Here is a 23,714-nt window from a genome sequence, read left to right as displayed (position 1 = left end):
CTGTGAAGACAAAAGGATAAATTATATATTCGTAGCGAGAAATTAACCACTAATATTTTTCTAGGGAAAAAGGAAAAAAAAAAATCTCCTGTTTCTTAGAGAAAATAAATTTGAGTATAAAGTAAAACTAAATTAGTGTATATATCTATACATGCACAAAATTGCATAGTTTTTTCCCTACTTAAGTTAGTAAAGGTCTTCCGTGGCTGTTGGTAGAGCTAATATATCTGTTTGTAGGTCTCAGGTACCCATAACTGGCCACGCTTGCTGTTATCATAGTCTTTCCCTATTCGCTCGTAACTTTGCTGGATTTTGGCCATTCAAGATGGTAGATGTTTGTCTCGGGCAGAATACTTTTGAAAAGTTTTGGCTGAAACGGTTCTTTCATCTTATGCAATTAGGGTTAGACTAAATGCATTTTCTCATTTTGATACTTGCTTGTTTTCTGTGTCACAGGCTGTTCCAGAGCCCTTTGAAGTCGATGGAAATCTTTCCATTAACTTCAGCAGACTCTAGTTTGTCCCTAATCGATAGTAATTTGATTAAAATAGCTCTGAATGTTTTGGATCCCAGTGGACATTGCAGTTGCTCTTTAGGTTGCAATAGCCCCCAGCTTTGCTGTGCCCGGTCAGTTCTGTTTGCCAGGGTGAGGGGAGGCGTAAGGGGACGTGTGAATCTCACAGTTATCGCCTTTCTTGCTAAATCCTGGTGGACAGGTTTGAGTTAAGTTAAACCCACGCTGTGCGATGTGGTTTGAGTGGCCGAATCCTTCCACAGCCTGCTTTCTGCAAGCAGCAGGGTTGTCCTGGGTACAGAATGGGGGGAGGGGGGTGTTTTCTTTGTTTTCCCTTTTTTCTCCCTCCTCCCAGCCACCAGGCACATGGGGTTAGTAACAGTGCCTGAGAGTGCTGCTCTTTAGCTGATTCAAGAAATACACAAGCCTAGAAAAAAGTTTCATTGTATGAGTGTTCTTATTGCTCTGGAACGTTCTTTGTGTTTAGACTATATCTTTTAAAACTTGCAATGTCTTTGTCTCTGCCCACCTTGAGAGAGCGTCTCCCCTGGAAGGTGGCATTGATCTCCAATGTTGGAAAGGACACCTGGGGCATTTCATCCATCTTCCCCCCCGAAGCTCAGTCGCCAGCACCGTATCCCGGTCTGTCAGTGTCCTGGATATCTGTGGCTGGTGCAACCTTCTATACCGACTTCCCGAGCCTTTGAGGGAACTCAGATCAGAGGGTCAAAGATGCTGCCAGTCTGATCTGTTGTTTTTTCACCATCACCCTGAAGGTCAGAGCTGAAACGCTGTGTTTTTTAGATTGCCAAAGGGATCTTTTTCTCCTTGCATGCTACCCGAATGAATGCTCTCAACCTCCCATTACTGCTTACCCTGTACCGGTGCACCGATTTCTTTTCTCAGCTCCTGTGTCTTTTAAGCTGAACGTAGAAGTGAAAGAGAGGGAAAACAGCAACGAAGCTCTGCATTGGAATTGAAGCTACGGTCTGGCACAGATGCACAGAGTCTTCCAAATCAAAGAGAATTGATAAGCCTTGCACAGGCAGGTGCCCAGGCTCTATCACAACCTAAATAATCCTGAAATTAAGATCAGAGTCTGTCGCTGCGGTTGCTGCCGTATGCAGGCGCTCCCTGGTTCTGCCCCCCGTGCCGAGGCAGGGAGCTGGGTGCATGAAAGCACCGACCCGCAGAGCGGTGGGAGCCCTGGCGCAGAGGCAGCCTGGCAGCAGGAGCACCACTCCTCTGTGGGGAAGGCAAATTTTGGAGTGCCGGGGACTCGGGATCAGAGAGCCGTGGAAATGACAAGCGTGGCATGTCACAGCGCACCCCCTGCCAGGTGATTCAGGGTGCAGCGTGGACAACGGCACATGCCACCTCTTAATTAGAGGAAAAATGATGTCCCCCAGTAGTGGCCTCAAACCAAAAGGGATGAGCTAAGGGGGATGTCGTCCTCCGAATAAAGAGATGGGCAACAGCACAAATGCCTGGGAGCAGGGCTACGGAGGGAATGAATAAGATGCCCTTCCAAAGCAACTCTTTCTTTGTTAGTCTTATTAAAAAATATATAAAAATAAGCTGCAACTATTATGCTCAACACAGCATTTCAAAAGTTCACATGGCTTTCAAGCATACCCTGCTAAGCACAAACTATGATTCATTTGGAATTTGCTAATTAATACTGGCGTGGCATTGTCCCCTGCTGTTGCCCAGCTTCTTGCTTGAGAGAACTTTTTCTTTTTAAAGAGAACAGAAAATATTTTCTCTTGGAACAGTAAGGTGCCTCTTCAGATATGAAGTCTGCCAAGACAGAACAGGAAGGGGGTGAAGTGTGGGGGATTTTCCCTTTGCTTTCACTGAGTTCCTTTATCATCAGTAGCACAACCCGACTCTTTAGTAAGGTGATGACCAGAAATAACATTGCAAGAAATGCTAGCTTTTCTCTCATCCCCATTTTTAAGCACTAGAAGCTGGGGAAGAGTAAATCGTCATTTAAACTCTAGATACTGCAGCAGGCGAAATGATTTTGCCTTTTTTTCTCTCTATAAACTAATGGATGTGGAATCTTTCAAAAAGTAAACCAACTCCTCTTAATAAAGCTCTGCATATAGATATTTAGCAGCTAAGCACTAAATCCACGGAATAGGGGGAAAGTGCAGAAGTAGTGGATTAATATATAAAAGGATGCTTTTTCCCCTTCAAAGCCTCCTTAAGTGCTGACTGATGGAATAAACCCTGAAAACTTTCTCTGTGCTAATTGTCATGTTCCTTGGCTTGCATCCCATTTGCTGTCCATCATCCTCTGCAGTTCAAAAATTTTCACATAAGAGCTTTCTTCTTCTGTTTACAGGCATGCCATGTAGCGTATTCAAAACCAGGGATAGTTCAGAGGGTCAGGAAATCTTCCTCCTGCTTCTTATTAAAAAGAAAAAGGAAAAAAAAAAAAGAAAAAGCCCTGAAGATTTAGAGTTTGAAGAAACATCATTCCCCCACATACATCCAGCTTCTCAAAGGCACAAGAGCCAACTTTGAGCTTTCCTAGAAATAAACATGAAGCGATATCCCACTCTAATCACCACAAGAATACTGGGTCAGCTTGTCAGCCAGTGGAAATTGGTGTAAAGCCACTGAACTGAAAGAAGCCATGCTGATTTACACTAGCTTGGAGAGCATGGCATGGCTTGTAAAGCAGCCGCATGATTTTGGTATGTGACAGACTGTTTTCTTTTAATTTCCTCTGATAAAAAATGATACTGTATGAAATAATAATAATCTCTTTCACTATCACCTTTTGAGTATGTATAGGATTGATAGAGGGAGGAAGATGACCTGTAATTCTATCCCAATTAAATGCAGAAAGTCAGCAGTTCACAATTCTTTCACTGGTGGATTATTTTCAACCCTCCCGGTTCCCACAGGACCTATTCCCTGCGTCATTATCAACTTTTTTAAATTGAAAGTATTATGAAGGCAATTTCCTGCCACCAGCGCCTTTCACATCACTTTTTCTCAGGGCCCTGCAGCCCGAGAACAACCGTTACGACTGAATCTATCAGCGACGGAGAATCGGATGGAGTGACCTGAATTACAAAAAACCAAAATGCTCAAAGAAATGTTCTATAAGAAATGATTTTCCTTTACTCGCTGCCGATGCTTTTAAAAGTCGTTGGGGACCACCATGTTTCAGGTCCACTCTGCTGTCACCAGTCCCCAACAAGGTTTTAAGACGACGTGTGTGCTGGGTGGGATGGATCTCCAAGACCTGGATGGCGTATTTCTGACTTACAATGGAGCTATAAAATCTGACACAGCAGTGGATATAGTGAACAGATCAAAGAGCATCAGAAAACACAGAAATGTTGTAAGAGCTCAGATTTTGTTTGTGCTTCCAAATAAGAAACTAGAGCAGGGTTTCCCAGCTCTGTTCCTGCAGGGCTGCTTGTGGGAGTGAGGACCAGGCTGGGAGCTGTGCAGTGAAAGCATTTTGCAATGCAACACCTTTGCTTTCAGTGTGTGCTAAGTTAAAATTTTCTCCAGGGCTCGTACAGAGGCTACAAATGACCTGTGGTTGCGCTGTGGGATGCCAGGGCCAGATTTTCTGCATATTCATAGTAAGGTGTGCAGCAAGCCCTAGAAATAATTTGACTTTGTTTCAGGTGCTTTGGCAGGAACACAGTTGCACTGACGATCTCGCCCCGATTTGCCAGTGCTGAATATCTTGAAATGCGTCACTGATGTTGTCAAATGCACGGAGGAATCATTTCCTTCCAAGCAGTTTTACTTCTGTAGTAGCGTGTGTTAGCTGTAGCTGTACTTGACTGAGAGTGAAAGTGGCAGCAGAAGTGCGATTTGGGGTTAGTAGTACCCCTTTAAATAAAGCCCAACGTGCAGATTTCTGCGTTTCCTACATTTGGCTGTTCCCAGAGGTTGCTGCCGGTCCTTATTCTCAGTGTTGCTAGAGATGTCTCTATTACACAGCTTGGAAAACGAGCGGAAGATCAGACGGGTTCTCTATGCTTGCAGTCTTTCTCTATTTTACTTCTCCGGCTGCAATTGATAGACCCAGTGGTGTGGAACAAACATTGCTCCCATAATTACCTGCTGCCTGTTAGATGGGGAGGTAACACGCAGCTCGGGGGGGGGCAGGGGGGGCGGTTTGGTGGCAAACCAAAAGCGCACGTAAGAGAGCGATGGATAGGTGAGGTACAGACACGCGCTATTGCCTCCTGGGGGTCGCCTGCTTGAAAGTATCGATATGCGTATCGGGGATCTCTGGTTAAGAAATGGAGTTAGACCCTGCCAGTTGCATTTACAGTATTTTGCTAATCTGTTCTTTCAGATACCACAAATAGCGTATTTCATTGTGCTGCTTTATTGATCGAAGGAAAGATTCGATTTGACAGCAGTTTCAGAGAAGCCTTCAAGTTGTCCAAGATGTGGTAGAATTATTAACTACCCTAAGCTGACATATGGTAATTTAGCGTTTAATGTTTGCCCTGACACGCTGAGGAGTCATCACGCCAAGTTACCAGCTGATGCCCAGAAGTTTATGAATACATAAATAATAGCTGAAATAGTTTTCTGGAGCCACACTTAGATTTAAACATCCAGCCTTTGATTCGCTGCGTGTTATAGTTAAAACTTTCTTTGGCAGGGTGGTGGGGGCTGGAACCCCGCTGCACTACCCACTACAGTTGGAATAAATTAATAGGATTTTGCAGCTTTTTGCAGCTGTATTTGTACAACTTCATCTTGAAATAATTTTAATTTCTGTGCCTAGGCTTATAATTTTTTCAAGCGCGTTACACAGTTGGCTGTACATAATTATGTCTTACAGCCATAAGCACTGACAATCTGCTTACCTAAACTATTCTGCTCTAAACTTGTCATTTAACTGATGGTGAAGGAATTGCATGTAATTCACCAGATCGGAAATTAAATTATCAATTAATAATACTGCAAAAAAATTAAACAAGAAATTCTAGATGTCTGTCAGAGTATCTGCAATTAAAAAGGCAGTCGAGCACGAGCATCCCAGATCAGACTGGACTCCACTGTCCTCGGGAGCCAAGGCCACCGAGCTGTGGGTTTGCACAGAAGATCCGAGCAAGCGGTTTGTGCCTCACACCTATCGTGGAAGTGCTTGGAAAGGCAAATGGCATCAGCAAATTAACGTGTCCCCCCTGTAAATTATTAGTGATAGGAAGACTCCTTGTGGCGAGCCTCCTGAGATCCTGGTCTTTGGAGTGTTAGTGATGCTCCGGGCTGCCACGCGGTGCATCTCACCTTGGTGCACGGGAGCACAGCCCCCCCGCCTGCCTGTGCGGTATTTGGGTGTGCTTGCGTGAGTCCGTCTGCAGGTAAGGTTCAGGAGTGCGGCTGCTCAGCTGCTTGCTCAGGCGTCTGTGCTGCGCGCCTTCTGCAAACAGAGCTACCTACGTGAACGCCGTCGTCGTTATTGGGGGTTTCAGGGCGGGGGGGGGAGGCTTATGGTTGTGTCCGTGCTTGTGGCTTTTGAGAACTGGTACTGGCTTTGCGGGGTTAAATTGAAAAACACAATGTGCCATAAATGGAAGTGAGATGTAAAAAGGCTCTAAAACATGTCAGAAATTACTGCTTTTTTCTTTTTTTTTTTTTTTAAAAATATATGAATATATGGTGCCATGTCCTGAAGCAGGCCTGTCTGCCTCTCGTGTTAAAAGCACGTGGGCAAGAAGTGCATCAATAAGTCATATGAACAACTCTAACATGAATTCAAGTCAAAGCAAGCAGGGGTCTTAGATCTAACCCTCACAGAAGTACAGTTAATGAAAGAGAAAAAGTTGCCAAAAATTCAGCCCTGTGAATTCGTTCCAAATGAGTGGAGTTCAGCTAGGTTTGAAATTTCCTAGAAGGCAATCTCCCATCCCTACCGCACGGAGCAGCTTTGCAGAGATGATGGGTGTTTGAGTGTAAGGACACCCGTGCCAGAGGGAAAGGTACCTTTGAGAAGTGAGTGGGGCCCGAGAGCAGGAGCTGCAGCTGCCGGGGGACCTTTAGCAAAGCGGCCGAGCTGCAGGAAGATGAGGCAGGACGGCCAGGGCGGAGGAGAGCAGCCTGGGAGGGGGCTGCGGGAGGCTGGATGCTCGTAGGTGATGGCGAATGCAGCTGGCGCACACGTGGCAGTGCCTGCCTGTAGCTGGTGGTTAGCGTTTTTCGTGGGTAGCTGGTGCACAGTGTTTGTAGCTGCACACCGAACGCGTACGTGTCGGCACGGTGCTGGATCGTGTGGTGTGGGCTGGGGTGCGCGTGCCTGGCTTCTGCCTGTTTGCTGTTACCGTGCCGGATTTTCCTGACTGCAGAGTTCTCACGGTGTCTTGTCAGCAGTTGCTTGAAGGAAAAATGCAGGTCTCAGATGTCCTGCTTAGCTGCTGTCTCCTGTTGCAGAAGGAAGTGTACCTATCCATCCATGGGCAGAATTTGGCTATCAGGGGAAAGTTACAGAAGATCCAGTATTTTGTCTGAGAGTTCCATAGTATTTAAGGATGAGTCCTAAGACCAAAGTCATCTCTCACTGGTTTCGTTCAGTGGAGAGTAAATGGTAAAGGCTAAACCTGCACCGATGCTGGGTAGCATTGCTCCTATACTGCGTAGGGAGAACTTCATTTTCTGCCTCCTCGTGGTTGGTGGTTCCCTTTACTGACCATTGAAATAATTTCTGTAAACATTGTGCCATGTAATCTACCCAACAGAACGAATGAATGGGTTTGCTTTTCTTGTAATTAAATTTATTAGAGAGACTTTGAGAGCTGCAGAGCTTTAAATCCTGCTCTGCAAGCATCCCAAAGTAGTGTCTCGATCATGAGCCTCAGCAGATTTTGGTCTCCAACATGTACACACTAGAGGGTTTTATTGTTGTTTCCTATTGTTAGCTATTTGCAGACAGGTCCAACAGCTTAATTTTATGCTGAGACTAGCATTCGCAATCATGCCTCGGCACCGCTTCTCCATGATCAGTAATATCTTTAGGTGTTGTACAAAATGTGAATTCAATGTATGGCTATGTATGATTGGGAAAGCCAGAGCTCATTACAACAGCAAAGGTCATACTAAAACCAATTATATCCCCTGAGTCTGGGAAAAACTCCCCTCTTGAAGACACAAGTGTGTGTGTTCTCCACACTTTCTCCCTGTGTCCAAGCTCACTGTCCTACCGAGAGGAATGCTGCTTGCGTTAAAATGCTGCGTGTCGTACAAAGGCTGTTCTTCCTCATTCTTCTGCTGTGCAGCTTAATTTTTAAATGGCAGGGACTAGATTTTCAGCTGAAATAAATTAGCATGCCTCTGTCTGAAGCCGGTGAGTCTACACTGATTTATACTAGCTGAGGGCTTTGATCATTAGTTACAGTGATCAGGTTACTCCTGCGCAGGTCAGTATTTGCTACCTTTAGTTATCTTCTGCACCGAGCCCTCGGGTTTCCTGCTCAGTTTTACCCAGAAAGGTGCTGGATCCTGTTTGCCTGGCTTTGTGGCAGACATGGCGTAAGGCTTCAGGACAGACGCACTTCAAAAAGAAATGAGGACAAAGTCCCACTGCCATGATTTATTTATCTTGACTTAGTCTTCGCTTAGGCAGAGCCATAGCAGACAGCAGTAGGGTCAGCTGCAAGAAGGCGCTGCAGGATAGTACCCTACCTAAGGATAACAGTGCGTAGCCCTTCATAAATAGATTATGAAGGATGATCTTCTCTTGCCTGTCATGACTCCTCCAGCACAGGAATAAGAACAGCGTGTTTTGAACTCTCAGAGGTATTTTCTTTGACCTTTTGTCAAGGAGCATCCTCTACAGCAGAGGAGGGCTTGTGCATCTGGTTCAAATCCCAGTTACTTAATATCAGCCACTTGCATCTTGCACAGTGTGAACCAGGCTCAGTTCTTCAGGGCCCAAATTCACCCGATAGCAGCACATGCAACTCCGCTGGGATGCCTTCAGTCACTACACTGAAGAATCTGCTTTGTTGTAAAAGAGATAAGAGAAAGAGTAGTAAGAATGAGTTTTGTTGCTCCTGCTATCAACGTTCTGGCAGTGATAAGACATTAGTCATGTGGTGGTATTCTGCTGATCCGTAATAATCTTCTCTTCCCATCGGAGCCACTCCTCCCTCTCACTCACCTTGCTACAGTCCGAAGCTTTTCCACAGTGGAGCACTTCAAAACTGAACTGGCTGCAAAAGGCCTGAAGAAAGGCACAAGTTGCTTGAGAAATTACTCTGCCGTATCAATTACTGTTAGATGTGGAAGATCCATTAGCATGGGCCAGTTCCTGATAAAGGCACATTAGCTTCTTGACCTTCATAATAGCGAGTAATGAAAATTGCTTAATTATTTAATCATGAAGACCACGCAACAAATTGCAATTTACTGAGTTTTCACTGGTAAAGACAGAGACCTGGCAGGGCTGGCATGGTCTTAGCTGCTGTCGGTCCCAAGTCACAACTCGGAAACCTTGGCCCAGCTGGAGAGTTACGCAGAGAGCAGACTGGCCCCACGAATCCTGCAGACCTCCGTCGTCTTGTGTCCAGACAACTCATGCTAAAACATAAATCTTTGCTGTTTCAGCAGGTAGGAAAACAAAGTTAAAATGCAGCAGATCCTGAGCCTGGTTGCGCTGCTGCGCACCAGGTATTCTGTGCTTGTAGCGTCTCATCTGATCATGTACGGAATCGGATTTCCTAGGCAAAGTGATGATTATTTTGCTTTTATCCCAAGCAGAATAATGGTAGTTTTGAATTGGACCATGAGTCTGACAAGCTAATTTTCATCCCGTGCTTATGCATGGGGTCACACACGGTTATTGGCCAGAATCGCAGGCAGAAGGTCTTCTTTCCCGCTGCATTATGGTGGTCTTATTGAGTCCGATTTATATTCTCCTGTTCTCCATCTGCTCGATGTTACATCTTCATCCAGGTAGAGGAGAAAACCCCTGGTAAACAATTCAAAAAAACCTGGAAGGGAGAGAGGGAGACTATCAAAGCTACTGATGGGCATAGGGAAAGCTCCGGAGAAACGTATCCACATGGACGTAATTGGCCTGAAGGGAGCTGCTGCGCTGGAGAACAGCCCTTGGACAGCGGGAGCCGTGCAAGAGCCAAAGGACCTGTGAAACGCTGGGACCTTCCAGCAGCTGAACATTTGGTGAAGCGCCTCAGCCAAGCGCTCGCAGGGTCAGTGCAGGGGAAGCAAACTCCTCCTGGTAAGACGCAGGCGAGCTGGATGGGGAACGGGTTCCTCTGCAGGCTGCAGAGCACGAGCCACTGGTGCGTGAGAGGTTCTTCTCTTTGGATTTGAACGTTTTACAGTTTCATGTCTTTCTCTAATGCTGGCTGCATCATCGGTTACATCAATAACTTAAATGACAGCTTTAATCTCTCTGACATACTAGTTTTACTCTGTTTCATCATCAAAATAAATACATTATAAATCACTTTGCACAGATTTCAACTGGAGCAGAGGAAGATTCAACCTGACATGAGAGACATCCAGCTACAAGGACAAAGGGAGCATTTTTACAGTTGGCGTTTGCATTTGGATTTTAAAGAGGAGGAAGAAACTTAGGCTCTGGCATAGTAATAATGATAGTAGCTAAATGCTGATTGTAACTGCAGGAAGAGTGGCATTTGTTGCAGTGAATCTCAACCATGTAGCAATCAGGCATCTAGTGTAAGCATTAGTCTCTACAACATATGGAAAAAGAAAACCGGTTCTTCCAGGAAATTTGATGTGTACTTAAGCGTTCAAGAGAGGAGGATGGATTTCCATCTGGAAAGGTTTGCTTGTCTTCTGTTTATTTGGCTATCTTAAACCAGATAGGAAGTTTTTAATAAGTTACATGTGAGATGGAACCAGTCCCCGGTAGAGGGATGAAAGAAATCCACAGTTACAAATGTCTTGCCATCCTTTCTTTCTTTGCCAATAGAGATCTTTTCCTCCTTAACCTTGTTTGCAAATACCACCGCCATGGGGAACTTAGCTCAATTGGTAGTCGTCTTGTCCGGTAGTGGATAAAGACTTGCAGGCTGCTATTAAGCCCAGTGTTGCAGTTAGTGGAAACATTCCTTTTATTCAAACACGATAGCTGCCCTTGGCATGTCAGAGCATCCTCTTTGCAAGGCCCAGAATAGATGGCTTTCTCTGAAGACAGCTGAAGTATTTTAGAGGATCTTTTGTTTTGTTTTTTTTCTTTCTTCCTGGGAAGTAGATTGGGATCATTGACAAGTGTGATAAAAGGGCACAGAGGTTAATAAATATCACCTTAACCTGCTTGGGTCTCCAAATCTGTCTTAATTTTTCTTTGTCCATTTGACTTTTGCATCTATTTATTGAAACCATATGTGATGCTTTAAGCAGCACGCAGTAATTTGTTTGGAAATACAGGGCTAGAGATGCGTCTCTCTACTGGCTTCTAAAACAACTGTGAAATAAGAGTTAAGAACTTTTATACAAATGACTCTTAAACATATTGCAGATTCAGTTAAAAATAAATAAGTCCTTAGCAAGGATTTCAATAAGCAGTAAGAGTAGCTGAATTAAAATATTTCCACTAAAATTAATGAGCCAATCCTGGAATGCTTAGGCTGACTCTTAAGTGTGCTCATTTAAAGACTTTGAATATGTTTGCCTGTCTGAATTTCTATGGAGCATTTTGAATGCATGACAGATTATAGTCTTCAATTATTTTAATTTGGTTTTCTTAATGGGCAAAATAGCTAAGAGCTTAATAATAAAAGACACTTACTGCTTATCATTTACATTATTTTATGTGTTCATTAATAATTATAATGGGTTTTATAAAACAAAAAAATCAAGTCTAAGTCTCCCCAGGTCATGTTAGTGGAAATGCTGCGTAGTATTCTGTGGGAGATTGGGAAATTAAGTATTTTTTGAAGGGCATTCTTAACTCCATACTGTTATAAAGAAAGTTGGAGAACTTCAAGGGGAATTTATTTTCTAGTTGGCTCTGTGGATAGAAAATGCAACAGAGTATAAATGGCCAGCTTTGCTTTCTCTACATACATTCCCAGCCACTTACATATCCCATCACACGGTGATGGGCAGAACCCAGAGCCTGTACGCCTGAGTGAAATCCTTTAAATATCAGTTCTCAGGTACAGGAGTACTGTTGTTACAGCACTGTCTTCTCTTCTGTAGGCTCAGTTGTCCTTGTTTGTTCTGCCTTTCCTTACACACCCGAGTTCTGAGGCTTCCAGGCATTTCCTTTACTACTATCTGAACAATCTCCATTGGGCCACTTTTTTCTGGCAATGTCGTGCTCCAAAAACTGTGTAATTTATGGACTCACAGGTGTCTTCCAATCTGCTGACCATACAGCTTTCCACAGTCGACGCTGCCTCCGCTCCTGTTGCAGGAGAGTTACAGGGATCTGGGACGGTTCTTGTCATCGGCTAGGATGAGAGGGCTTGTGAATTCAAAGCCCCGCAGTGAGAAATGGAAGTGCGAAGAGCACAAGAAGGATGTGGATCAACAGGAGCAAAACGGACTGGTAAAATCTGGTACCTCAAAGGAGCTCATCAGTTCAAATTTTGCTTACCAGTAAAACTTGCGGGAACAGTTTAGCTACAGAATAAATCCTGATGGAGATGCACGAACCCTAAGATTTTATCTGAAAAAGCGGGATGCAGTCCTGTGTCACAAGCAGGCTGCTTTTCAAACCCGTCTCAGTGGGACATTGCTACAAAGGAGAAAAAACAGCTCTGAACGGCTTAGTTCTTTATTATCTCAAGAATTGCAATGTTCATTTTCACACATTTCAGTTATTATACCAGAACCTGCAGTGGAAAATACCCATCTCTGAAATCATACTGATTTCTCCTGTTCCTGGGATTACTCTATAGAAACGAGAGCTGAGTCAGACTCTTGGCCTTCTGGTTCTGAGTCGCAACCATTGACTGCAGCCCTTTGTGCTCCATTTTGGATGGTGCATCAACGCTTCAAGCTCAGACCTCCCCTGCAGCCCCCCGCTTCGCCACTGGGCTGCGAGGCCGCTGTGTCCTTGCTTGCCGCAGCCAAGCAGAGGTCTGGCAACGCGAATTTGGTGCCCAGCTCTGCTGCAGGTTCCCTGTGTGGCTTTGGCGGCCGGTCCCGCAGTTCCCAGATGGTTCATTTGTACCTGTCAGCGTAGGTGAGAATACTCAGCATCCCAGGGTTCCTGCACAGAAAACTTCACCTGTGTTCATGAGAGAGATGGGATCCCCAATCCTATCCTTCCACCATAAATTGCCTTTCTATCCGGGACGTTTTCTCTCACCAGTGTAACAATCCAATCTAAGCCCCATCCTAAAGGGTTTTTTTAGAGAGTGAAAGGTGCTTTACAAGCAAATCCCTCCTGTAACAGTTATCAGCCATCATCATTCATCATGCTCGCATCATCGTACACAGTTGTACCATGGCTGGCGCTGGAGAAGCTCAAAGCTCCAAGGGTTCTCTGAGTAAAAAAAAGTATAAATGCAGCTAAGGAAAACTGTCCTTCTACGACCTGTTCTGTAACCCAGATCCCTGCATAACTCTTGACTGCATTATAAAAGTAAAGATAAATTACAAAAATTCACGTGTATGTTCTCCAGTCAGACGATTATCCTACAGCTATGTTAACATCTTCTCACTTCCCAGGCATAAATGAATGAAAAAGCCACTCTCTCCTGAACCAGTAAATTCCCCCAACCAGTAATTTTTTTCTCCTGATCTAGTGAGCTCCTTGGGAATAGAGATGATGATTGTTATTATTATTGTTGTTATTATTATTATTGTTATTATGGTAACTGTTCCAGGAACAGTTTCCACAAAAGAAGTAAATCTTACACTGTATTCAGATAATGTTCTTAACTTCTCAACAAGATTTACTAAATTGCACCCTGGGAATTACGCAAATGAAACCTTTGGTCAAATGTTACAGGATTACTGTAAAAAAAAAAAAAAAAAATTTTTTTTAAATCTCATTAAGAGTGCTAAAATTACATGTTCCAATATAAAAAGCATGTGCCTTTGTGCGATGAATATCTCCCTGGTAGTAATATGCACTATGCTTCATTGTCAGTGGTCTTTGCAACTTTCTGTGACAAGTGCTGCTACTTATGTAGTTTTTCTGAACACTTCACGTTCTTGTATTCTTACTGGAAATGGAATTAAGTACAGGTAACAGGCAAACCATTGTAGTATGATGGCAATTAACAATAAATAATGACTTATTGCTGAATATTTGCAACATAGAATCCCGGACTGGTTTGGGTTGGAAGGGATCTCACAGCCCACCCAGTGCCACCCCTGCCATGGGCAGGGACCCCCTCCACCAGCCCAGGTTGCCCAAAGCCCCATCCAGCCTGGCCTTGAACACTGCCAGGGAGCCAGGGGCAGCCACAGCTTCTCTGGGCAACCTGTGCCAGGGCCTCAGCACCCTCACAGGGAAGAATTTCTTCCTAATATCTAATCTAAATCTCCCCTCCTTCAGCTTAAAGCCATTATCCCCCATCTTTGTTTTGCTCAATGCAGTATGATTAGCTCATGGATTTTTCTTAGTATAATTAGGTAAGTCGTGTGGGTCTTAGGATACATTTCATCTCCTAGATCTGCAATGATTTACATACAGACAGCTTAGGCCCTATTAATGCTAATAAAAGTGCTGCAAGGACATCCTATAGCATACACTTTATTAAACTGTACATAGCTTTCTTAGCTTCTGTTTATCTGCATTTCCTGAAAATAAAATATAGTGCCTTTAGCACTGAATATTTAAATCCAGCCTCCTTTTCCCTGTGTCTGTCTCTATGCATTTCTAATGCTTCTATCACAATGGGATCTGGGTACTATATGCAACAGGAAATAGAGCAGAAAAATGTCCACGAAGAACTAACAGACTCTCGCCTTCTGTGATTCAGGTTAAAATTGCTTCCATTTTAGTTCCTCGGAGGGAGACTGGTTTGCTGTTTGGTGCTTGTGCTCCAGTTGCAGCCATAAGTGAGCTAGGCTGGGACTGGGGAGACCCTCCCGGCTCCCATCTTTCAGTGAGCAAAAAGGCAGGAAAAGTGCAGATACCTTGGGCTTGTTTGGGTTTTGTTTTTCCCTTCCACCTTGGTTAAGGAAAAGCTTTGTTAAGGATGAAAGGCTCGTTTTATCCTGATGCCTGACAGTCCTTTGAAGCTGTGCAGACACACGCTGATAGAGACAGACACAAAACTCTGTGTCCCATGTTACCCTTTTTAATTTCTAAGGTGGGAGCCCCGCACTGGCTCAAAGCTAGAGGTCCTCCCTTGGCTTCCCACACTTTCACTTACCTTAAGCCTTGCCTCAAACGTGTACGTAATGGGCTAGAGCTTGAACTCCCTGACTTGAGCTATACATTTACACAGATATTCACGCAGGTTCAATTTTCAGCCCTTTGCGCCTGGCAGGGTGAAAGCTGGCTTGCTGAAAGCGGGGACTGTGGACTTCGGTTATTGAACTGGTGAGTCAGTTGCCGTCATTAAAACCACAGTTGTGCAAGCAAAGCTTGATTTTAATACTTTCCTTTCCACCCACGGATTTGCTAATGAAAATTGGATTCATGCCTGTCTACTTGGGTCCCTGTTACAAATACCACTGGGCCCACAAAAACCTGTATAAACCGTTGTGTGCAACATGAGGGCACTTTCACAATGTCCCCGGTACCTCTTTTAAGTGATTATACCAGTGTAAGTCCAATCACTTTTCCTTGGTACTAATAGCCTAACAAGCAGTGAATCCTGTAGAGAAAAGACAGATGAAACTGTCTCTGTTCCCTGACCTTCAGCTCCAGAAGTGTAGGTGCAGCACGAATCAATCCTGGCAGTGTCTAGTAATAACTGACATTATTAGCCGTTAACAGGAGCAGACTATTTGGTGGAGGCAGTACAAAGAAAACAGTGTACAAACTTGGTAATGATCTGGACAAAGGCATCAAAGGAGATGCGCAGAGCCAGGGGATCTGATATTATTCTGCACCGACGCGTTCAGCATCTTGTCAGCCTCCCGCGTCAGGAGAGGAAGAAATAGCAGTAGGTCACATGCGGGAGGAGTGCGAGAGCAGCCCACAGCCCCATCCCAATTCCTTTGCCTGATGAGCGAAGCCTCCTCTTCCCTTGGGAAATTACCTTCACACCCCAAATTGGGGCTGTTTGGGGGGCCTTCTGCATCCCACTGAGCCCACCCGGGCTCCTCCGAGCATGCAGCTGCCGTAGCAGAGATGCTAACGTGCGCTCAGCTACGAGATTTCTATTATCTTCCCACTACTTTGTTGTATTCATAGGCCTGTTAGGGAAAAATTTATGCACGTCGCTTTTACACTGCCAAGACAGTTTGTGGTGGTGCAGGGGGTGGTAATTTATTTGTACCTTGCACTTTCTTTCAGGAATAGTCATGCTGTTGCAAGAACTTCTTTCAGCGTTTGATCAGAAAATTAAATTTGGGTTTAAAGAAATAGTCAGGGTTGCTAGGACAACATATTAACCTCCCTTTTTTTATTTTCTCAGCTCTGCATCCAAGGTTCATGTAATTCGTCATACTGTATTCGGTTTGTGGTGTTGTTCTCAAGGTATGGGAGGGAAGGGGTTTCAGAAGCAATGTGCCAAACACGCTTTTCCTCAACAAATAGTCAAATGAAATGGTAACGTCCCACCGGGCATTCCCGGCCTTGCCTTGTCAAGCCAGCGGGGTTGGACAAAGAGGGAGCAAACAGCCCTGTTCTTCGAATTCCATGGGAGCGTTTGTGTGCACAGTCACAGGGACTGAGGACATGACGTGGGAGCTTGCAGACAGCATTTTCAGAGGTGATTAATGGCTGGGAGACTCTGGGTATGGCTGAACAATTGGGGCATTTTAAGGAGCCTAGGGTTTCAACAACATGTAAACAGCATTTTATTTTTTTTTGTGCATATAGGTTCTTCCACATCTAAGGCAAAAAGTCAGAATTTCAATGATTCCTCGAGAATCGTCATGAATAAAAGAGGAGAAAAATAGCTGAAAATATGTGGAATACACTTTTCCTGGCTTTTCCCCAAACCTTTGGCGTACAGCTCCCTTGTCAAAATTGACAGCGGTACTACATTTATGCAGCTTTCAGGCTCAGATCTTTAAAGTTGTTTAAACATCCATATGGCTTTTGTCCAAAACTTATCGATTGCTGTCTTTGTTATTTCATCCAGATTCGTTCTGATAAGGACAAAGAGATCCATATCAGATACAGCATCACTGGAGTGGGAGCCGACCAGCCGCCGATGGAAGTCTTCAGCATTGACCCTGTGTCTGGCAGGATGTATGTGACTCGCCCGATGGACAGAGAAGAAAGAGCTTCCTACCATGTAAGCATAAAAACATTTGAGTTTTATCTAGGTTCACAAGCTCAAAGCAGAGCTGTACCAGAATTTCTGGGTTCAAAAAGGGGCATGCAGCTTTGAGAAGACTGGGGGTTTTGTTCAAAACCAGAGCTCAGTTCCCAGTTTGGCCTGGGTCCCTGTGTCAGCAGAGACCTGAGGAGCTGGTTGCACAGGGGTGCTCGGGTTTAACTAACGGTGCGAGTCTCAGCCTCGCTCTGCCGAAGCAATTGTGTGCGTATGGAGATGCTGGCTTCACTTCTGCTTTCCTTTAGTGTAACCTGCCCTTGCTAAATCAGGCAAACCAATGCAAAGCGGCATTAAACCGATGTCCTTTTTGGACACAGAGTCATTTGTTTAAAGTGCTGCAACTTCATGCTGTTTATTAAAGCCGTGCAAATTTATGTGTTGACTGAACCCCCCAAAACCATGAGAAGCCAATTGCTACATTAGCACATCTTGGGAAATTACTAATTTAAGAATCATTACTGCAGCTAAACATGCAATAATTGGTATAGTCATTTTTCATTTTAAATCACTAGGAGATGTTCAGGCAGTATGATGGGGGTGTGTCAGATAGGTTTTTAAATATGCAGATAGACTAATATTAAATGTGAGGAAATTAATTAAGATTAATTACACTGAAAAGTGGTGCCTCACGCTATCCTAGTTCATAAAATGCTCTACCTGCAGAATACTTCGAGTGTAATTGGCCATTACGTTTTGATATAAATCCTAGCCCCTATTTTGCGCAGCATAATTGCACAGCAGCGACAGTCCCACAAATTGCTAAAAAAATGTGTTGTACCTTGCATGATAGCCCTGCAAAATTTCAAACACTTTCTGCATCTACGCTTTAGTTCTCTCCTGGAGTGGTTGTGAAGGGTTGTTTCATGGATTGCTTTGTATCAGCATTAGCCACATCTATCGGCATCGTAATAGCCGTTCCCAGGGATGCTGTAATGTCAGTGAAACGGTACGGGTCACTTCCACTGACACCATATTCCTAACTGCGCCGTCGGAGATGCACATTCTGTCAGCTTTATCAGGTATCCAGTTAACCATGTTGACACAGCTTCTGGACTGGGGTGGAAGGATAAAGAAAATAGATTACCTCTTTAGTTGGGTGGAAAAAGAGATTTCCCGTGGGTAAAAGAAGATCTGAAGGAAAATTATTTTATCCTCTGTGAACAAGAACAATTATTTTGTTTGTCGTGCCTAGGAAAATATGAAGAGAGGTTGTTTTGAAGAAGGAATATTTGAGATACAGCGTGTGTCATCTCAACATTGTTGATATTGTTTCAGCAGTGCCAGGTTATTATAACAGTGTAGTCAATAATACAACACACAAGTTAATGCTTTTGATGGAGCCACTGTGATGTCTACTATCAGACTCTCTCAGTCAAAAACATAAGATGAAAAAGATTTTGTCCTCCATAATAACAAATCATGTGCTCCCTAATAGCAAACTTAGCCTACTGGTTACAGTGAATTCAGTAAACTGACTTCTCGCCTTGGCAAAGGTGCCCGGGTGAGCCTGCCTTGTACGCACCGCAGGATTTCCAGCCTTTTCTGTTCCTTACGGAAGCCTTGAACTAGTGACATCCACATGTAAACAAGCATATTCACACTCTGAAGGCTACAGGAAGATGTAGTTTATAGAGAGTGAATAACCGATAAGTATGTTATGAGACCTTATAGACAGGAACAGTGAGTGATAGAAAATCTTTGTTAGCAGGACAGTAGGAGGTGATGGAGAACATTTTAAGTCATGGCTGTAAACAACCCTTTAGATCCTTCAGCCTCAATAGCAATGGATTGATGGTTTATTGAACCGTCAATTGTCCATTTAATAACCCTTTACAAAGCATTTATAAATACACCATGTACAAAGCAATGACTCAAACACTAGTGCAGAAACCTACAGTAGGAATAGACAGTCCTAGAAACTGGAAAAAATTAGGCCAGCTTCCAGAAAGAAGATATAGTGCAAAGCCTCGGCTGTTGCGAGTTTCAGAGAAGTCGATGAATTTATGCCACTTCATATAGCTGAGTCTCTAATTGAAAGGAAAGATGGATTTGGAGCCTGGCTTACACTGAGTACTGGAAAAGCGGTGACTGAGGTGTAGGCTTGGATCTGAACTGTAGAGCTTGGACATCTGTAAATTGGTTTGACATCTGCTGTAGAGTTCTCTTCATTTTAGTAGCTTAACTCTTCAACCAGAGTAAAGGGTGTCAGTGGAGCTGCAAGGCACCATCCCTGGTCCCTCGTACCCAGGAGGACATGGACTTCTTGTCCGATCTGGGCTGAAGATGGGTGCATTTATATAGCTTCAGGTTTTCTGCAGTCCTGAACAGAATGAAGTCTTTTCAGCATCTGTGTCACTGTCAAGTGTTGTCCTTGCTGTTTTCATTCCCAGGTAATCTAAAAACTAATTATATAAAAAAAATAATATGGCAGTATTTGCGAGGCTACATATGAAGGGTTCTGTTTCATTAACTTCCACATTTTCAACACATATTTTCTTATGCATAATTATCTGTATTGCTTCAGGACTACCATTTTTAAAATACCAGTGTTTTAACTCTCTCTGCATTTAGCAAGCCATTTGTCTGATGAAACCTACCTTTTTCCCTAAGGTGAAACAGATTTTTTTCTAATTAGATCTGTGGAGTTCTGTAGCAGAACTTCCCCTGTTCTCAAGATCGTTCTTGAACTTTTAGGGAGGATCATTCCGAGCTTGATGTATGCGGAGATGTATATGCCTCCGGGACTCAGAGAGTCTGCCCAGGTGCAGTGTGTGCTATCATTCCCACGTTAACCTCCCAGCACAACTGGCGGTGGTAGCGATCGCAAGTTCAGCTGTATTTTGGCCTCATCTGTTTTCTCGTCTGCGCTACAAACCAGAGTACAAATTCTCCAGGGACCTCACGGACATCCCAGACGCAGAGTCAGCTGCAAATATGAGCAGAGAAAAATGAGGAGGGCTTTGCAGCCACTTAACCAACACCACGTTGTGGTACACGACTGCACGCGTTACACTGAGTGATGCTGTGGGAGCCGCTCCAGCGTCCTCAGTGCCCGTGCCTGGGGACGCGGCCGGGGGGCACGCTCCCAGCACAAGCACGAGCTTAGTCCCCCCGTCTTGCTGCCGTCTCACTGCGGCAAACGTGCGTTGTTGCATCTGCCTTGTAGTCAGCCCTTAATGTTTATTGCATGCCAAAGAAGTTTCAGCAGGTCATAATATTTAATATGCATGAGTTGTCTTGGCCTTATTTAACTGCGTTCCCAAAGTCCCGTTTGTACCGCTGATAGAATTAGCAACTCTGAATGTCTTTTCCGATCCAGACACCGGTTTCATATCAAGCTGCAGTTAAGGCCTGGCAAGTGCAAAAGATAGTAAATTGGCAGGTTAGTTTTCCAAGACTTTTTCAAGCTCTTTTTTCAAAAGACATCAACATAAACGTGTCAGTAAGTAGTCATTGCTTATGATACTCAAGTAGTAGGCGTTATGGGGAAACTTTGAAGCAAGTCCTAATCCAGTCCCAGACACGTGTGTATGCCTTCAGCATCACACCGATGAAATCCTGTCTCAGAAATGGCTGGAGCAGAACAGGTGGGTTATAGTCTAAGAAGGAGTTATTTGAAGTGCAAGGAGACGAAGAAGTTTACTAGAAATTAAGGGATACAATAGCTAATTGCAGTATTTTGAACCGAGTCCTATTGAGTAATACCAGCCATTTGTATCGCAATACTCTAATTTGAACTTTTAATCACAATTAAGAGCACACAAATTAGGCATGACATTGTATGCTTATTGCTTAAAGGTGCTGTCACTGATTGATAATGTATATTTGTATTAGTGGTATTAGCGCATAAGTAATATTCATATTTAACACAATTCACTATGTTGACTTTGACTAACTACCTTCAGATACCACCAGCCTCCAGTGTAATCAATAATCACGATACTGAATCATTTGTATGCCAACAGCTACATTTACACTGGAAACTGTCAGTAGAAAAACCTGAGAGACCTGTGGTAGCTGCTGCTGAATATGATAGCAATGATTGTCATACTTTTAAACAATATTTGTTAAAGAATATTGACCCATCTCTTTGACTGATGTACAGCGGAGCGATACAACAGCTAGAGATTAGCCAGCTACCTGTATTAATTTTTTAGAATCCTCTGCAAGGTATTTCATTTGATATTATTTATTCCTTCTCTACTCCTGTCATGTTCTCCCTCTTGGGGACAATGTAAATATTTCAAACCAACTTTATAAATGTTTCTTAACTGTGTCTCCAGCTAGCCACCAGCTTCCATTCGAACACTCATGCATGACCTGTGTCTGGCATGTGTCCCATGGCCCAGGTTCTGCTCACCGGCGGTTTTTGGTGGTGGCTTTCCCAGCTTGAAATGGCGCGTGTCTGACAGAGCACAGCCGTCACCTTTTGTGCCGTGCCCAGTGCCGCAGAGCTCTCGCATGCGTCTGCCTTTCATCCCATCCGTCACTCTACCACCACAACACCCGCTTGGTCACAGGCTGGAGCAGATGGTGGCCTGAGCCGCGGAGCACCGTATTAGACTCAAACTGTGCCTCGCACAAACGAGCCCTGTCTCGGCATCAGAAAAACAACTCCAGAACAAAGTGTGTTGTCCAGCTTGAGGATGCCTCATTAATGTGAAGAGTAGGGCAGGAGAACAAGGGAGAAGATGAATTAAGGAAGGGAAATGTAGTGTCTCATCTGCCTTGGAGATACAACTAGTTTCCCAGTGGACAGATTGCCCCACTGGAGTGCCTCCTTCCTTTGCTCTCTCCACTGGGAATGGTCTCTAATGGGAAACAGTCTCTAATGAGGAAGAGCTCCCATTGAGCTGAGTTGAGATTCAACCCTCTGGCTCAAGCCTCTCTTCTCCCTCTGCTGCAGTCGTCACTGACCGCAGAGGAGCAACGCGTTGTGCGAGGATGTGGAGGCGTTAGCGCAGGAGAATTGTTAAAAAGAATACAAATAGAGAAAATTCATGCAAGCAAGCACAAGAGGAAAAAAGAAGAAAAGTTCCTTGAAGTCAGGCAAAAAAGGAGCAGGAGAGAGAAGAGGGGTGTGCAGAGAGGGCAGTGGTACCAACTGCGTTGGAGAGCAGAAGAGCAGCAGCTACGAACACCCAGATACCAGCACAATCCAGGACATAAAGGCGCAGGGTCTGCTGCGCTGGGCTTGGGGAGCAGATGCCGTCCTCCTGGCTGCCCAAAAGCCGTCAGTCACCAGTGCCCGTGTCCCCAGGCAGTGTCCTCCCTCCCATAACTCATCCTGGGTGCTGGTGCTGGGCTCAGGACAGAGGTGACACTTGTGCACGTCACCGCAGGTTTGATGAGGTTGCTGCAGTCTTGCTTATTGAATCTTTTTTCCTCGAGCGCAGGCAGTAGCGCATTCGTGGGTACATGTGCTTAGTGAGTGCAACAAGCAGATAGATGTGCGTTGCTGAGAAATCCCTTACTCCTGGAGATTTCAAACAAAAGCTATCAAATGTAATTAAAAATTTGCAGGGGGAGAGTCAGATCTGAGGGGGAAGATATCAGCTCTTCTCTCTGCTTTATCTCTGAATGGAACCGTTTCCGCTGCTGGAAATGCAGCAAGAGAGAGCCCAGTGCTGCCTCGGTTTGAAGATAATAACTTTAATTTTAGCTCCGAATTACTTTTTTTCAAAGGCAGTCTGACCTCTGACTGGCAAAGTTATTGAATTGCTACATCTGACGTGATGAAGGATCGCTCAACAGGTGGGAGTCAAAGCAGTTTGTATGCAGGCAAGAAATGCAGATATTAAGAGCATTACAAGTCATGAAATACAAACAGTACATCCTGTATTGGAAATGAAGCCAGACTTCTTCAGTCTATAAAGAAGTGCTGCTTAACTTCCTTAAAAAAAAAAAGGGTTTCTCCCAGCTCATTTCACGTGGCAGTTTGTTCTCTTTGCTTGATTAAATGTTAATCCAGCCCATCCTAATAGCACGCAGTTTCTTTTGTTAAGCTCTGGACTTCTGAACACCATACATGAAGGAGAAAGTTACATCAATCACAGCACAGCAAGAGTGAAAGACGGAAACCAGTGCTAATGCAATTAGCACATTTATTTGTCATGCATCAGGGGAGCTGGAGACCTCCTTGGCACAGGCGCTCCGACTCCCGGCAGCAGCACGATGGCCCGGGGAGCTGCTGGGAGGGACCAGAGAGTCCTCCTTCCCCCGAAGGCACGAGCTGGTGTGTCGGCACGCTCGCGGGGCTTGTGTCATACAAAATGCTCACCGCGGGGTGGTGGGTAGGTCCCCTGTCCCTCAGCTCCGCTCTTCCAGCCAGCCCTTGCACCACACTAACGTCCTCTGAAGCTTTCATTCTTCATCCCGCCAGCCTTGCGGGATGTCATGCAGCCATCCTGCACGCCGTCCCCGATTTTCGCGGTGGTGTGGAGGTTCAGCAGTGCTCACTGGTGCTGAAATGAAGAGGGTGACAAAGGAAATCTGCAGCGCCTGCACCCTGGCAATGCCTCTCCGCTGCCCAGCCATCGTCAGGGGCCGTGCAGCCCTCTCCTCGCTTCTCTGTCGTTTTTCTTTCTGAAGCTGACATCGGCAGCTCCGTTCAGCACACGCACCATTTAGAGTAGCCATCTGTTCCCTTTAATGAGAAAGCTATCCATTTTTTTCACCTGATTACTGATTGTTCCAGACTATTGTTGATTGCTTTGTTTTATTAATTACTCATTTTGACATGCTGTATCTGTCCCTTTTGTTCAGAAAACAGATGCTCTTGTTTTCGAGCATTA

At 44.5% G+C, this 23,714-nt stretch overlaps 1 protein-coding gene across 1 annotated transcript in view; it reads left to right on the top strand.

Annotated features, from left to right (window-relative positions):
• Positions 1-23,714, top strand: part of CDH4 (cadherin 4) — a 457,956-nt gene that overhangs the window by 338,170 nt on the left and 96,072 nt on the right. Inside the window, exon 5 of the mRNA XM_054845867.1 lies at positions 16,723-16,878. Within this exon, the coding sequence (XP_054701842.1) occupies positions 16,723-16,878 (156 nt within the window). The remainder of the gene's footprint in view (positions 1-16,722; positions 16,879-23,714) is intronic.

This window comes from Grus americana, chromosome 17 (genome assembly GCF_028858705.1).
Source record: "Grus americana isolate bGruAme1 chromosome 17, bGruAme1.mat, whole genome shotgun sequence".
Taxonomy (NCBI): domain Eukaryota; kingdom Metazoa; phylum Chordata; class Aves; order Gruiformes; family Gruidae; genus Grus; species Grus americana.
Note: the sequence above shows the minus strand (reverse complement) of the source record. Positions and strands in the feature narration are given on the sequence as shown.